Genomic DNA, 15,239 nt, shown 5'->3' on the forward strand with positions numbered 1-15,239 from the left:
AAACATAAAAAAAAAAAAAGAAGAAAAAGACAGAAATCGAAAAAAGGAATTAAAATCAGAACGTGTAGTTGGACCGTTCCATTGCTGGAATTTTATGTAATGCAAATAAAACACAAAAATATGTGCAAAATATAACTGTATAGAAAAAACAGAAGTTGGCTAATGGATTACAGGCTTGGCATCAGGGTATATAACAGCAGATATAAACCAGTTGTGCTGACTTTGATCAGATTTAGCCCCGATTTCACACACTAATGGGGAATTCCTGATTCACGTGCCATTGCATACTTTATCCATCCATTCAGTATCTTCATTTAATTTGCCCCTCTCCAATCTTTAGCACTGGTTTGACCACATTTTCCTACCTGAGCTCTATAACAGTTGGTGCTTCTTTCTTTCAGGCTGATTCCAACAAGACCAGGATTGATGAGGCCAACCAGCGTGCCACAAAGATGTTGGGCAGTGGCTAAACTACAGCGAAAAGTGCTTTCACCCTATTTAATCCATGTCACCCTAACCCCCCACCCCCCCAAAAAAACAAACAAAAACAAACAAAAAAAGAAACCCTCAACCAAACCTATCCCTGCCCTTAACATCGACTCCTGGCGCCCTCTTCCTTTGCTTAGTAGCAGGCACTGCAAAATTATGCTTTTATTGTGATACTGATAGAGTTTTGCACACATGCACATATCACACGTTGCTCTGCTCGCCCATCCAACTCCTGCATCACTTCCAGTCCTTGTTGTCAGTGTTGTTCTGTGATGTTGCTCATCTAATTTTGTTTAAAAAAAATAGTTACACAACCACCAGTCAAACTCTTTCCATGCTGTACATAGTGTTTCTTTAATGGTTTCAGTGATTTAGATCACGTGTCCTGTTTTCTTCATCATTCTTTCTTTTCTTTTTTTTTAAAAAAGTATATGTGTAAGATAAGTTGTATGTACCCCCCGTTTCAAAATGTCCTTCACTCATATCAGTATTCTGGTGTTGTCACACAGTGTATTCAACAGTTAAGATGTTGTGATGCTACAGTACCAATAAGGCCACAGTGATTTGAAGTTACCAAATGAACATGCAGCCTTTACCGTTTATTATCAAGGCTACTGTTTAAATACATTTAATGGCCAAAGTTGACCAAGTGTCTGGGCCATTTGGATGAAGATGTGGCTTTCTGGTCAAGACTATACACTGGTATTTTATCAACTCAATTAACAGAGCAGTCTTAAAAGAATATAATGCCATTTAAACTGTATAGAACAAGTATTTTTCCTCAGGGAGCAAAATCTGACCATTTAAAAACAAAAGCAAAATGTTTGTTTAATGCATTGAAATCTATAAAAGCCACCGCTTATAAGGCTTGGTGTGTAGGTGAACAACTGCAGTTTCTTATGGTCTGAATAGCATCATTGATAATCAGACAAATATTAGCATTAATCACAGTGAATGTACAAGGATGTGAGGCTTTGATGGAGGTCAGAGGTCAAGCAATCAATCCAACAACTTATTCACGTACCATGATACAATTTATTCATGATCCAACCCTAGCAATATAAAGTAGTGCATTAAACGTATTATGCATGTCCATCTGCTGCTAGAAAACACAAATTAATTCAGTTAAACAAGCAAATATACCCTAACATGGAAACCGCATGCTACTATGTAGGCCACACAGAGGAGGGACCCGTATTTATCTGCAATGGTGCCACTCTTTGTTTCATGTCTCTTTACCTTTCCAAACTGTGACCATCACTGTAAAATAAAACCTTGGAAAATGCCAATAAAACTATCATAACTGTAGAATCATACTGAGTTTTCTTCCTTTTTTTTTTGAACAGAGTGGAGGTGGTGAGAAAACAGTTTGAGTAATGGCGTTAAATGTCTGCAGTGTTACACTACACACAAGTTAACACCTAATCTGAGTGTGTGAGTTGGTTAACAATTGTAGTAGCATTTTCAGATTCTGTATTTTTTATGTCTTTCTTCAGAATAAAGTACAATAATTGTTATGCAAGGAATCAGAGCCACAGTGTAATTGACATGTATGGATTTTATCTGGAATAGTTGAACAGTGTACTCCACCCCTTGCCCTATGAGCTGGGGTAGGCTCAAGAGATAGGCTTAAGAGAATAAATGAACTCAGAAGTTTTGGCTTCTTGGAAACATTTTGAGGATTCATGATATCTGTATCATCTCATTTTTCACTTTATGGTGAATTTTTGAATTTCTATTCTTATTCCAGATGACTTTACATAAGAACAGTAACTTAAATTGTAAAGACTCTTATAAGAGTCTAATATCATTTCAAACTCATATGGGAACATGAATGTTCTGTGTAAATCCAATTTAAGAAAAAAAAAATTTTTCTGCTGCTGTTCCATGGTGAGGTCAGAGGTCAGGGAGCTTATCTAATTACATGTTTAAAGGAATTCTGAAATTGAGGCTAAATGCCTAAACATACAACGTCAACATGGATATTTACAGAGAAAAGAAGAAAATAAAAGCCTGACTCGGATAGAGAAAGATAGAAAGAGACAGGCAGAGACAGAGAAGGAAAGATGTGCAGCAACACATTACACTAATGGACATCTACTGTGGTGCTCTGGGCTTAGGGGGGATTACAGTTCACCGCGTCACTAAGAACACACACACACACACACACACACACACACACACACACACACACACACACACAAACTTGAATCAACACATGACAGAGTAATCCACTGTACCTTAGTTACATCCACAGCAAAGGCCTGTCATGTGACTACAGACAACCCCCACATAAATCAGTATTTAAAAACTCTAAAGTATTTGATCATTTGTGTTTTGCATTGACATCTTCCACTTCTTTGACTTGGGCTGCACCTGCAGCCACACTAGAAAATTACTCGTGCTGTTACAACCAGAGGGCTAAAGAATATATTTTAAAACCAACAGCTCCCTCTGCTGGTGTTATCGGCCATTACCAGTGGTGTTACACTGTACCAACTTGAAATATGAATTTTAGTTTAGTAATTTACTAGTCTACTACACTATTAAATTAGTTTACTAGTCTAATATATAAAACTATTAAACTAGTTTAGCTTATGAAGCCAAACTAGTTTGCTAGCCAAACCTCTGCTTAACTGATGTAATTATGGGACGGACAAATGATTTCGAAGATGGAACTGCCAGACAGGAGGAAAGGAGGAAGACCACGGAGAAGATTCGTGTATTTAGTGAAGGAGTACATGCAGAGGATTGGGCTGACAGAGGAGGATGATCGGGATATTGTGAGCATCGATACTCAGCTATGGCGACCCCTAAAGGAAGCAGCCAAAAGAAAAGTGAAAGCAAAAATTCATGGCAAAATTCGAAAATATAAAACTGTAATAACTTTTATTTCTGCATATATGACTATATTGGGCATAATACTAATTTTCCATAATTGGAAAACGAAACTAAAAATAAAATGGAAACTAAAATGAAAAAAATATAAATGAGCAAGAAGAAAAAAATTATTTTTAGAAATTTTATTGTTAAATCAATATATTTATATATTACTTTATAGTAGCAAAAAAACCCAAACAAAAAAACAACAACAACAAAAAACAACAAAACAACAAAAAAAAAAATCGCTCACGTCAACGGCCTGGAGGAGGCATTCGGCTGGCTTCGTTCAGTCACGTGACCATGGCGCCCTCGTCGTGTCCTTCCGTAGGTCCAGAGTACCCCTTTCTAGCACGTACAGGACGGTTAGTATCCAGTGCGGTAACATGTTCCGTGCCGTTTTCCGACTGTCAGCTTCAGGAGCGCGGAGTCTGACTCGGTCACGACCCTGCTACTCAGGTAGGACCGTCTGCTTTGCACCTTACTTGAAATTAAACAAACTGTGTGATAAATTAAGTAAAATGGGCTCATATAGCTAGCTTAGCTAACCCTGTGTGCTCGTATGTAGCTAGAAGCTAACATGGGGTGACATTGAATTAAAGTTGTGACCTGCTGTGTTTAAGGGTCTGAAATTAAAATAGTCTGGTGTTTTCACCTTTCGTTGTGTGATTTAAATATTGAGGCGCGAAGTGAATTAAAGCGTAAAAGTCACGACCTTGCGATGACCCTCCTCGGTTTGTTTGAGAGAGTCAGCAACCGCAGTTTGCACGCAGCTCATATCAACACGTTGGACTATGGTCAAAATTGAATGCAAATCACAATGCTACAGAGTTTGATCTAAGATTTACACCATGAGTATGTATTTTTGGCCTTTTTAATGCTGCTGTTCTCCTGAAATAACCGACCTGAGCTCACCTGTGCAGGTCATCTAATGTTAGTTGACGGTATATGGCAGACGGGTTTAGAACATTAATGAGTGCTATGTAAAAAGTTAATCATTATTCAGGATTGTTGGACTAAATAAATGGAGGCATTACAGTATTTGGTAGAAGTGGTTTTCACTATCTGTCCTTCAGTTAGTTTAAGAAGGTGCTCTGCTGCCTGTCCAGTAAGCTGTGCAGAGGGTCATCTGGATTATCCATAATGCATAACAGTTTGTTCAGTGACCTCCTCTCTACGACAAATTCTTAGTTTGCTGGCTTCCTACACTGGAAATAAAGAAACTGAAACCAAACTCGTTTACGTCTTCAAATGTACACGCAAACACCAGCTACTGTGATCAAGGCGATGTAGCAATAAATTGCATGACCCTATTTTACTTTACTCCCTCAAAATGTGTAACGACTACTGTTGTGCGTGTTTTCACTCTTTCTGTAATGCCGCTGGAATTTATAACTTTGGTACAGTACTTTGAGTTCTGTTTCTGTGTATAAAATGCAATTTCATACCAGAATAGAAATGAAAAGGAATTAGAAGGTTTTTGACAATGTACCCTTGTTCAAAAGCCTCTGAGGTTGCATTCAGCCAGAGTGAAAAGTGATAAGAAGCAGCACTGTTAATGATAAGGCCATGCGAAGAGCAGTGGGGCTTTGGGTACTGTGGAAAAAAAAAATCAGTTTAACAGCAAAATGAACATATTGTTTTAAAATATATTGTTTGTTAAAAATGCTTTTGATATCTATTTAAAAAGGTAAATGTTTATTACTATGGTTCAGCACCAAGATGCACTTCCTGTTCATTTGTAGATGCAGGTAATTTTACAGTGTGTTCCAAAAGTTTAAAATGTCACTGTGTGTATGTTTGATTAAGGACCTGGAATGTTTTATTTACTTTAAGTGCACTGACCGGAGACATCTTTCAATTTCATTGTACTTGTGACAATGACAATAAAGAATATTCTATTCTATTCTAATACAGTGTTTTAGAACTTTCTTTGTCTCGGGTAACAAAAAAAATAAATGTATGTTTTTTTTAAGTCCAAATTAGTTCAGTTTTAAACTGTATTATTTATGTATGTATGTAATACAAGTATGTCCTTGAAACTTATTTATTGAATCCTTTTTTCAAGCTCCCTTGGCCTCCAGGTGCTACTCCCATGGAAAGGTGGAGACAGATGAGGAGTTTGATTCCCGTTGGGTCACTTACTTCAGCAAGCCTGACTTAGATGCTTGGGAACTCAGGAAAGGTGACTTTGAGTGGATTATTTTTGTATTGTTATAGTTCAAATGAGGGTTACTCTAAAAAATCATAACTTTAAAATGATATTGCTACTTCTGTAAACCAAACACACACACAGGAATGAACACCCTAATTGGATATGATTTGGTACCTGAACCCAAGATCTTGGATTCGGCATTAAGAGCTTGTCGGAGGCTGAACGACCTGGCCAGTGCCATCCGCATCCTTGAAGCTGTCAAGGTGTGTAAGACTCACTTCAATAAAAGATGCCATTAGAGGAAATGAAGTCACATAAATCGTAGTCTTTGAGATTACAATTGGATGTACGCCTTGTTAGGATTTTTTTTGTGCCTTATAGCTGATCACATTTTTATCTTTATCTTAGGACAAAGCAGGCCCCCATAAAGACATCTATCCCTACCTGATCCAAGAGTTAAAGCCCACCCTCACAGAACTCGGCATTTCAACACCTGAAGAGCTGGGAATTGACAAGTTGTAGATTATCAAGGTGAGACTGCACCATACTGCAGCATGCTACCTGGATGGGCAGTGTGGATTTTAAAAAGAATTGCTTCAGGCATTAGTAACTGATGCTGCCCAGTGCTACCTCGAACTGTGCATTTGCATGCTGGTCTACTTTATTGCACAATATTATTGCAGATTATGTGGCCCGTTACGTACTTTCGATTGCAAACTTGTTTTGTTTCTCTTTCCTCAGGTTATTAGATGTATAAAGAGATGAGCTTTCCCGATTCTCTCCATGCTGAATTGCCAATATTGTTTAAATCCTAGCTGTCCTGTGGTGTACAAAATAATGGACCTTATAAATAAACCAGAAATTGATGATGTGTGCTTGTTCTTTGTCTATGACTAATGCATCCTTTGATGTACTTAATTACACCTTTGTAAATATCTGATGTGAAGAATAAATAATAACCAGCTGAACTCTTATTTAAAAGGATAGGAACTGTAGCATTTTTTTTTTTATTTTTTTATTTTTTAAACGGATGGTCATGATGAATTCGATGAACCAGTGTTTTAGATTTTAGTCAGTCCTTACGGTACCCATGTTTATTGCCTATAAATTAAAAACAAAACAAAACAACAAAAAAACCCCCCACTCCAAAGCCTCCAGGGTCGCAAGCAAACAGGAGGCTGAAGACGATCAAAGGAGCAAAAGAAGTGTGAGCAAAATCCATTTTAGTGAATCAGAAGACTCCCTGATAGCTGCAGATCCTGACTGTAGACTATGCAGAGCTGGGCTAGTAATTACATCTCAAAGAGAGCAATTGATTTGTATTTTGAACTGTTTCTCATTTTCATATTTTTATATATTATATACACAGATGAAACCCTAATGAAAATGTAATTTTTAAAGTAATTCCCAAGTTATAGAATTGTAAGTGTTTCCTTTTGCTCCTCTTGCTTTCTAAAGAAACCTAGTTTAGATATGCTATGTTAAAACTCAAAAGTTATTTTTAATAATAAAATATTTCTATCCAGATATTTAGGTGTATATGTAATACAAATGTAGACTTTTTATTTTTCACTTGGTCACAACCGTTTTAGACCTCTCTCTGGGCTCTTATTTTTGCCCATCAGGTGGCAATGAGAGGCTACAAATCATCCTGGTTGTAACTATATATTTGCGTAAATAAGATATTTAAATTGATACGTGTATCTCATTCATTTTTGCTTAATATATTTATTATATTACTGTAACTTGAAACCAAGTCATTGCTTGAAACTGCTTGGAAAAGTTTTCGTTTAGTTTCACGTGAACCGTGAACATTAATTGGCAAATATGACAGTCTAGTATTATGACAGTTTAGTGACACATTTAAGGCCCCTTTAATATTTATCCGCAATTTTCTTAATAAGCTGGGCCGGGCTGCTTTGTCGTACTTCATGATTTTATAAACCATTTAAGGAAACATTCTCGAGTCGAGCAGGGTTTTATTTTGAAGTTTCTGATTCCCGGAAGTAGTATGAAACCTGTCCCGCGAGAGCACAGCTAGCTAACAGAAGTTCCTGTTTGCTTATGGACTAAAAGTCCCTTCCCAATGGGGCAGCTGTCAACATGGGTGTGTTGCGGCGTAAACTGTGACAACTAAAGCCAAGATGATGAACGACATTTTGGAGGAGCCGGAGAAGGACTCCCTGCTGGAGGCACAGCAGGATTCGCAGGGTTTGTCGGTAATGTCAGCTAAACCTAGCTAACGGGGGAGGATAGCTAACTAGCTTAGCTTTTGATTTTTGACATTTCGCTAATTGGGAAATCATTTCAAAAATCATTATAAGGATGAACAAGACTTCGTTGATAGACCTTAATAAGTGTGGGAGAAATGAATGGAGAGTGAGTGAAATGAAAAATTATCAGAAGTATAGCTGTTTTTGCAAATCGAAAGGACTAAAACTATAGATTTTAATTTCTCTTATATTCTTTGGCTGCTGCAATGTAATAGACAGCCCTGGGGAGGAGCTGGAGCTAAATCAAAAATGAATCCAAACGAGATTCGTTGCAATATTAAACATATTAACTAATTAATTCAGTTTCTATTTCTGTTTTGTAAATAATAGCACTAGAATATTTTTCTAAAAAGATGATTAATTACAATAATATTTGACTGATGTACAGTACTGTGCAATTGTCTTGGGTAGCTTCTCATTTCTGTATATTGTTCTGCAAAAATGGGAAATAGTTGCAGTGATTTTTTTTTTAAATTTGTGCAAGTGTGCATGAAAATAAGGCTGTTGCTTGGTCTGAAATACACTGGGAAGCCATGTTGGGAGAAAATCCTCCTGAGTTTCTGTGACAAACCTGCTACATAAAATACAGCAGTGCTGTTACAGTTTTGATTCTTTCTTCCTGGTTGGTGACTGGCATTCATTCATATGCATCTTTGCTGATTTGACAAAAGTCCAACTGGGATAACCGCATGTTTTAAGAGCTTTCTTTACACACCTATATTACTTTTCTTTCTGTCAGTGCTATAGAGTGCTGGCTATCCCAAGTTTGTGTTCCAGTGGCTGGTGGAAAGTGTGTGTTTCCAGTAAACTTAAAGGTTTAGGCTTCTATCCTCCTCAATGATCACAGCACAGACCAGGGACAATAACCTATTATCCTTCGTATCCTCCCTGGTGAACCTTGTTTTTATCCACTGTTGATTTGTTTGGTATAGGCTTCTACTTGTTTTTTGACCCAGTTGTCATCCATGTATCAATACCAGTGGCTAGGTGTTATCCCTTTGAAGGAGCCCAAAGCTTTAATTTCCACTTCCTCTGTGTAAAGGTTATGTACAATGGGTTATAAGGGGAGCCCATGGTACATCCGTGCTTATGTCTGTAGCAATTCTAATTGTTTTTGATACATGTGGTGGTAAGGCAAAAGTGTACTGCAGTGCAAATCTGATTGTAAAGCTGGTTCTTTTGTGTAAGGAACTTTCTTTACTCTTACTATACTCATTTAATGACTGTCTCCAATGCCTCCGTTGTAGGCAGGTATACAAACGAAAAGGTAGACAACATCAAAGGACCCTATGGTTTAATCTGGAATGAGTGCAAGTTTGCGGATCTTGTTGGTGAAGTCAGTGGAGTTTTTGAACAAATGTGTTTTTTGTAACAGGCTACTGATAAGAAATTGGTTTTTCTTATGGTTTCTCTTATGTGTAGATGCAACACTATTTTATACCTTAAGTTAAGTGTTTTTCATGGTGGAATGTTTCATAAGTCTGTGTGAAGTGGTTTTGAAAAACTTTGAAAGACCTTCAAAAGCTGAGAGAACTGTTGCTCAAGACATGTGAAAAGATTAGAAGACAGCTTCTTGGAATCAAAATACTTTAAAAAAATGAGTGGTGTTTCAAGACTTTACACGGTGCTGTATATCTTGTTCTGTCCTTTTGTTCCACCCTGTTATTGTAACATGTAAACCATTTTATCTTTTCAGTGATTTTCACCATATAAAGGACAGTCACTTCATTTCATTGTACAGTACATTGTATTTTGACAGTGAAGCTGATGATTGAGTAATTTATTAAGTAAGATACTGATTGTGCTTTCAATTTTTGAAACTTAAGGAGCCAAGTAGTGGCACAAGACCTAAGAGCATAGATGGCGGCATCAGGCCTGTGGAAAAAAGAGGACCTTACATCATGTCCAGAGCGCCAGCCATCCATCTCAAACTACGTAAGTATTTCCTCACCTCAAACAGTTGGTGGCATAAACACGTCAATTTTATCTCTGTCTGTAGGTCACCAGTCCTCCTGTGATTGTTGTTTTTATGAGGTGATTTATGCTGATGTGCATGAATTGTGTTGAATGTGCACCTAGCAGGAAAACAAATCCTGAGTCATATGACACTGTTGGGCACTCTCAGCTTAACTTAGCCACAAAATATCTTCCTCTTCTTTTTTTTTTTTTTTTGTTGTTTGTTTGTTTTAATGCAGTCCTGCCTAGGGGCCTGAAGATCTTAGCCTAGTCTTTTTTGGGGGCCCTGTCCCTTGCACAGTTTCTTTTGGATTTTCTAAATCTTGTAATGATACGTACAATGTACAATAAGACTCTCATCTTATGTTTTTCACAGAGTGGTAAACCACTGCCAGTCTGCCTCTCCCTGGGATGTTCTTTATATCCAAAGTCATGTTACTTATTAACTAAATAGATGTTAGACATTTCATTGGATACAAAACTTTTCTAGTCAATGGTTCATACATCTCAATTTATTTTTAAAAATGCATAGGAGTGTTTTTAGTCTGACTCACTATGAAATTCGTAGGTGTTATGAAAATGGGTTATAGGTTATATAGGTTAAATTTTTCTGCCTGTGTAAACTGTCAGTGTTTACTTTCATTCTCCACTCCTTCTATGGTCAGTTCTGCCCTAACAAAAATGTCTTTTGTTATCTCAAGAGAAACACAGGGAGATGGCGAGGAAAGCGCTGAAGAAGAAAGCTCTCTCACCGGGGCCTCCAGTGACGCACCAGCCCAGACAGGGAGCCAAGAGGTCAGAAGAAAAGAATATCAGAGGAAGCAGCTTTTTGTGATGTCAGCATAATGAAGATGAACTGTGATTTATTATTTTAATGTTGTTTCTGGTTGTCTTTTGGGTTTGTTTTTTTTTGTTTTTTTTTGTAGGATGGTGAAATATAACAAGGGCTATGCTGCTTTGAGTCAGCACGCTGAGGATACTTTGGTTGCAATTGACTCAGACAGGTATGGTCAAACCTGGTATTCATGTTATTAGGTTAAAACAGTAGTACACTAAGGACTAACGGTCTGGTGTTATCATTCAAATCCTTACCTACTTAACTCTGTCCAAAGAATGTAAGATGAATCAAGATGTTAAACTCATTTAGACGTTAAATGACCACATGATGTCTAACCCACCATATGTCATATCTTACCAATTCAGGTTAGTGTCTGTAAACCTATACTCTACAATCTACAATCTAAAATGTAAACCTGTTAAAAAAAAGTCAAAAGGCTTTTAGCAGACAGTTGAATTTTACACATCAAAATGACTGAATTTATTTATGTATGTGTAAATTTACGTTTATATGCAATCATAAGTCAATGTCTTTTTCAAATCGTCAAAGAGAAAGCACACCATTTCAAATATTAAACAAACCAGAACACTTCATAAATTACAGTTGCACTGTTAGGTTTGATATTTATTTATAGGAGTTTTGAACTCTTCCAGCAAGCTCAAAACATTAACACATAGTGCATTATGATTGTTGTTTGGGTCCTTAAAAGTGGAGGAATCTAGAAGAGGTAAAATCACAGCAGCTGTTTGTAAAAGACAAGCGATTACATAGAATAAGATGTGGGTATTTGTCCAGTATAGTTTTGTAAATAGAAAGTATACCAGTGCTTCTGGGCTAATGAAGGCCAAGAAGCCAGATTATAAAGTACACTCATGATGTGCGATCGATAAGGAATTTGATATAAACTGTAACACAGAATATACGAATGTAGTCCAAAGGCAACAGCATGTATGCATATAAGTAAAGTTACTATAATGAATAGCGTTTAATAACTTGGTCTGTACAAGTATTTTCCTAACTGTTAAATTAAAACAGGCCCATTTTCTGTAATTCAGTCTAACCTTAATTTTCTTCACTGGGTTCTCAATTTGCTTTCTAAAATTGTGCCTCCTAAGTTATGAAGAATCTGTCCTTCATGTCTTAACAGTGATGAGGAGATTGATTTTGAGCAGTATTCCTCTGGATACTCTTCAGCTGAGGTGAGTTATTTCCACAGGACATTTTTTTTAGATTCTCTTCGAATCTGTTAGCATTGTGTCAAACTGGTTGGGTGACTTTTAGCCACAGCATGCTGAACTATAGTTTATGTTCTTATCAAATCTGGCTTTTTGATTTTTGTTTTAATTTTAGCTCCCTGCCTTGGTGCTTTGGTGCTTTTTTCACAAACACATGGGATTGACTTGTCAGCACACACCACTGAAACGAGACCACTGAACACACTACCCTTTGCACCACCAAATTACATGCAACCTTGGGATTTTTTTTCTTCATTAGCATTCAAATCTCTCAATGAATACAGAAGAGAGACTTACCACAAAGCAAGAAAGCACGAGATAAGGCTAATCAAAAAGGTATTGACTGAAGCACATGATTATTATGCCAACAAAGGTCATTCAGCAAGCAGCTCATTTACAGCTGCACCAGAAATGCATCAGACATTCACAACTGGTAGCAAATTGTTTTTTGTTTGAATTTGTACGCATGCTAGAAACGACATGTACTGAGTACATTTGTGAATAAATGTGAGAATAAAGGATAAGTTTTACTTCTGTTATTTGTCTTTCCCAGGCACTGAGTCTCGTGATTTAAGATTATTATCTTGGTTTGTACCTTGTGGCAAACTCTGTCTTGTTCTATTCTAACAAGACATACAGAGACTGAGTCATAAAATCTGGAAATAACTTGGCATGTTTCACTTCCAGTTCCTTCCTCTTGAGGTTGGTGGGTTTTTTTGAAGGTTTTCTGGTGACAAAAGCTTTAGACACTTTCAAGTTTACTGTCCAGCATGCAGGATGCAAGTAGATACCCCCATCATGAATTTGGACCCTTTTACATGTCCCAGAAGTGTTTGCTAAAGAAGACTTCAGAGGTTGTCAGCTATAATGGATACATTACAGCTGAATGACTTCCACATTGTCACCACAATGTTTCTGACATTAGTGTTTTAAGTTTGATCAAGGCTGCATTGATTTTTAAAGATTTACATTCCAAAACGAATATAATAAAGTAACATAACAAAATAACATAACAACACTTCCAAGCTGGCTTACAAAACTATGTGCTAAATGGACTGGTACTCATCAAGAGCCAGGGAATCAAATCATATGCCTTCTGTTTAATAAATGAACTGTTCTACTTCATGAGCACAGCCTCTCACAGAGTGCAGCAGCCCTTGATAGACTTGCCTTTAAATATGTAATTTTGAGGGGGGCAGACTTTCCATGTAAAAATTCATTAAGTAACATTATTTTTAAGTGGTTACACTAATCTGGTTGCATCACATCTCACTTATATTCTGTCTTTGCTCTCCAGATCCACCCTGATTTGAGCAAGCAGCTGCTTCAGGATGGCTATCGCCTGGATGAGATCCCTGACGATGAGGACCTGGACCTGATTCCACCCAAAGCCATGGGCTCCTCTGTGTGCTGCTGCTCTGAGGGCCCGTCCTGCCCCATACAGTGATGTCAGTGCAGTGACTCAAATCTAACAAAGTCTTGGCTCCTGCTTCAGCTTACTTTAATGACTGGTGCCTGACGCCTTCTTTGTCACGCAGCTCCACTGCTGCACTGCTAGAGGACTTCCAGCTCTAAAGCCAAACACCTCTTCATGCAGGACTGCGTGCACTGAGATTGCTCAACCCCCTTTGAAAATGCAGGTGGACGTGAGAACAAGCCTTATCCACTGTGACCCCAAAGCTTGACCTATTTTTTTATTTATTCTTTTTTTCTTTTGTTTCTTAAAAAAAAAATAGGACTGTGTGAAATGCTAACTACACTACTGCTCCTAACAGATTAATTCAACATTTAGGATGATGCCCATGTTAACCCAAGGGTGAACTGGTTACTGTCTTTTGTAATCAGGCAGTTACTTGTGCAACCCTCTAAGCATGACATGCATACAGATATGCTATACAGTCTTACTGTTTCAGCTCTTTGGTGAGTCTGCATTACCCAGTTATCAACCAACAGCTACATGAAGTAATTGCACCTTGTTTTATCAATGACATTCCCAGATCACTGAAGTATTAACTTTTATTTTTTCTTTAAAATTACATTTGAGTTTTATTCCTAAATGAAATGGCCACCACATAAATAGTCATGTCTCAACAAAAATAACTACTTACAATCTGAAAAATATAGTTTTTGAGTGGACTCATTAATAACACACATAATCACTATAAAAGGTCACTACGTTTTACAAGTTGTAATTGAGAAAACTGCGACAAACCGAGGAGGACTAAGCCATCATCTCCTTAAAAAAAACAAAACAAAAAAAAGGTCATTGGACAGGACTGGATAAGGAGAAAGTGAAGCATACTAGTATTCTAGTTGGCAAATGCCACACTGCTGTTTAAGGCACAGCTGTGAGCAGATGGAATAAAGTGCTTTGATAGAAGAACACATGACATTTAACTACATTTGGACTTCATAGAAGTCATTATGTGACATTTGCATTTCAGTTTTTTTATTCGATATGCATTAAGTAACATGGTGTGGTTGAGAAAAATTCAAATATGGATTTATGTTAAAGACTTTTGTGTTCAAAGATGGATATGTAGCATTTTGGTTTAGAGCCTCCTTCAGGGTATGATTCAACTAAGAGTTACTTTATTTTATTTATATATATATATATTTGTCCTTATTTGTTGAAGACACTAACTATTCTGACACGATAACATGACAGCAGATCACCATTAGAATCAAACTTTTAGTCCAGCCTTATGTTATTTTATTAAGCTTATTCTATATGTTGGCCTCATTTTCTGTGTTATGTGTTGCTGATGCCTACATAATGGACACACTTATGTACTGAAAAAAAATTTAACTGGAAGACAATTTTTCTTTTTCCACTTTTAAAAATGTATGTGTTCACTGACATGCTACAGCCTGGGTGATATTTTACTGTTAACTTTGAAACCGTAGTAAAAGGAAAAGATGTTAAATGTCAGAGTAAGTGGTAGTGATCACTTCTCAGGAGATTTATTTGTGTGTATGTGTGTGCATGCGTGAGTGATGAATGGATGGATGGGTGGGTGTATGATCATAAATAGAAATGATTTGGTTTTCCACTTACATTCACGAAATAGAAATTAGGAAACTGCACAACGAGTCAAGTGCAGGGAGGACATGTGGCTGCTATTTTTACTGAAATACTGGCCACTCTGTTACTTCCTTTGCTGTGATGTTAACTCTCAGTGGTGTGAATAAATGATATAGCATACCACTTGATCAACATAACAAATTGAGGACTGGAAAAGTGACATTTTGTGCAATGACAAAGTAGGAACCTTGGTTTGTACTTTACAAAGTTGGAATCAGTTCCTTTTTTTCCCCCCTTACACCTTTGCACTGTAAGGTGTTAGAAAATCTTACCTTACTAGTATTTGTCACGCACACCATCTCCTCCCAGCACTACTTGGTTGTAATGT

The 15,239-nt window shown here is 37.2% G+C and overlaps 3 protein-coding genes across 4 annotated transcripts in view; all 3 read left to right on the forward strand.

Moving 5' to 3' along the window:
- The window catches only part of LOC102214392 (synaptosomal-associated protein 25-B), a 37,109-nt gene extending 35,304 nt beyond the window's left edge, over positions 1–1,805 (forward strand). For both annotated transcript variants that reach the window (XM_005727578.1, XM_005727577.1), the window contains exon 8: positions 402–1,805. In XM_005727578.1, the coding sequence (XP_005727635.1) occupies positions 402–470 (69 nt within the window). In that variant the 3' untranslated portion in view covers positions 471–1,805. The remainder of the gene's footprint in view (positions 1–401) is intronic.
- A 1,861-nt stretch (positions 1,806–3,666) lies between these two features.
- cox5ab (cytochrome c oxidase subunit 5Ab) lies at positions 3,667–6,395 on the forward strand. The gene is made up of 5 exons (XM_005727579.1): positions 3,667–3,828; positions 5,438–5,554; positions 5,666–5,787; positions 5,933–6,055; positions 6,266–6,395. The coding sequence occupies exons 1-4, from the start codon at positions 3,756–3,758 to the stop codon at positions 6,044–6,046; spliced, it is 426 nt and encodes a 141-aa protein (XP_005727636.1). The 5' UTR covers positions 3,667–3,755; the 3' UTR covers positions 6,047–6,055; positions 6,266–6,395.
- A 1,111-nt stretch (positions 6,396–7,506) lies between these two features.
- On the forward strand, positions 7,507–15,229 carry fam219b (family with sequence similarity 219 member B). Its single transcript, XM_013909465.1, has 7 exons — positions 7,507–7,743; positions 9,624–9,732; positions 10,455–10,548; positions 10,680–10,757; positions 11,739–11,790; positions 13,124–13,274; positions 13,365–15,229. The coding sequence occupies exons 1-6, from the start codon at positions 7,669–7,671 to the stop codon at positions 13,271–13,273; spliced, it is 558 nt and encodes a 185-aa protein (XP_013764919.1). The 5' UTR covers positions 7,507–7,668; the 3' UTR covers position 13,274; positions 13,365–15,229.
- Positions 15,230–15,239: the final 10 nt, after the last annotated feature.

This window comes from Pundamilia nyererei, unplaced genomic scaffold (assembly GCF_000239375.1).
Source record: "Pundamilia nyererei isolate P.nyererei 1_Seehausen unplaced genomic scaffold, PunNye1.0 scaffold00025, whole genome shotgun sequence".
Classification (NCBI taxonomy): Eukaryota; Metazoa; Chordata; class Actinopteri; order Cichliformes; family Cichlidae; genus Pundamilia; species Pundamilia nyererei.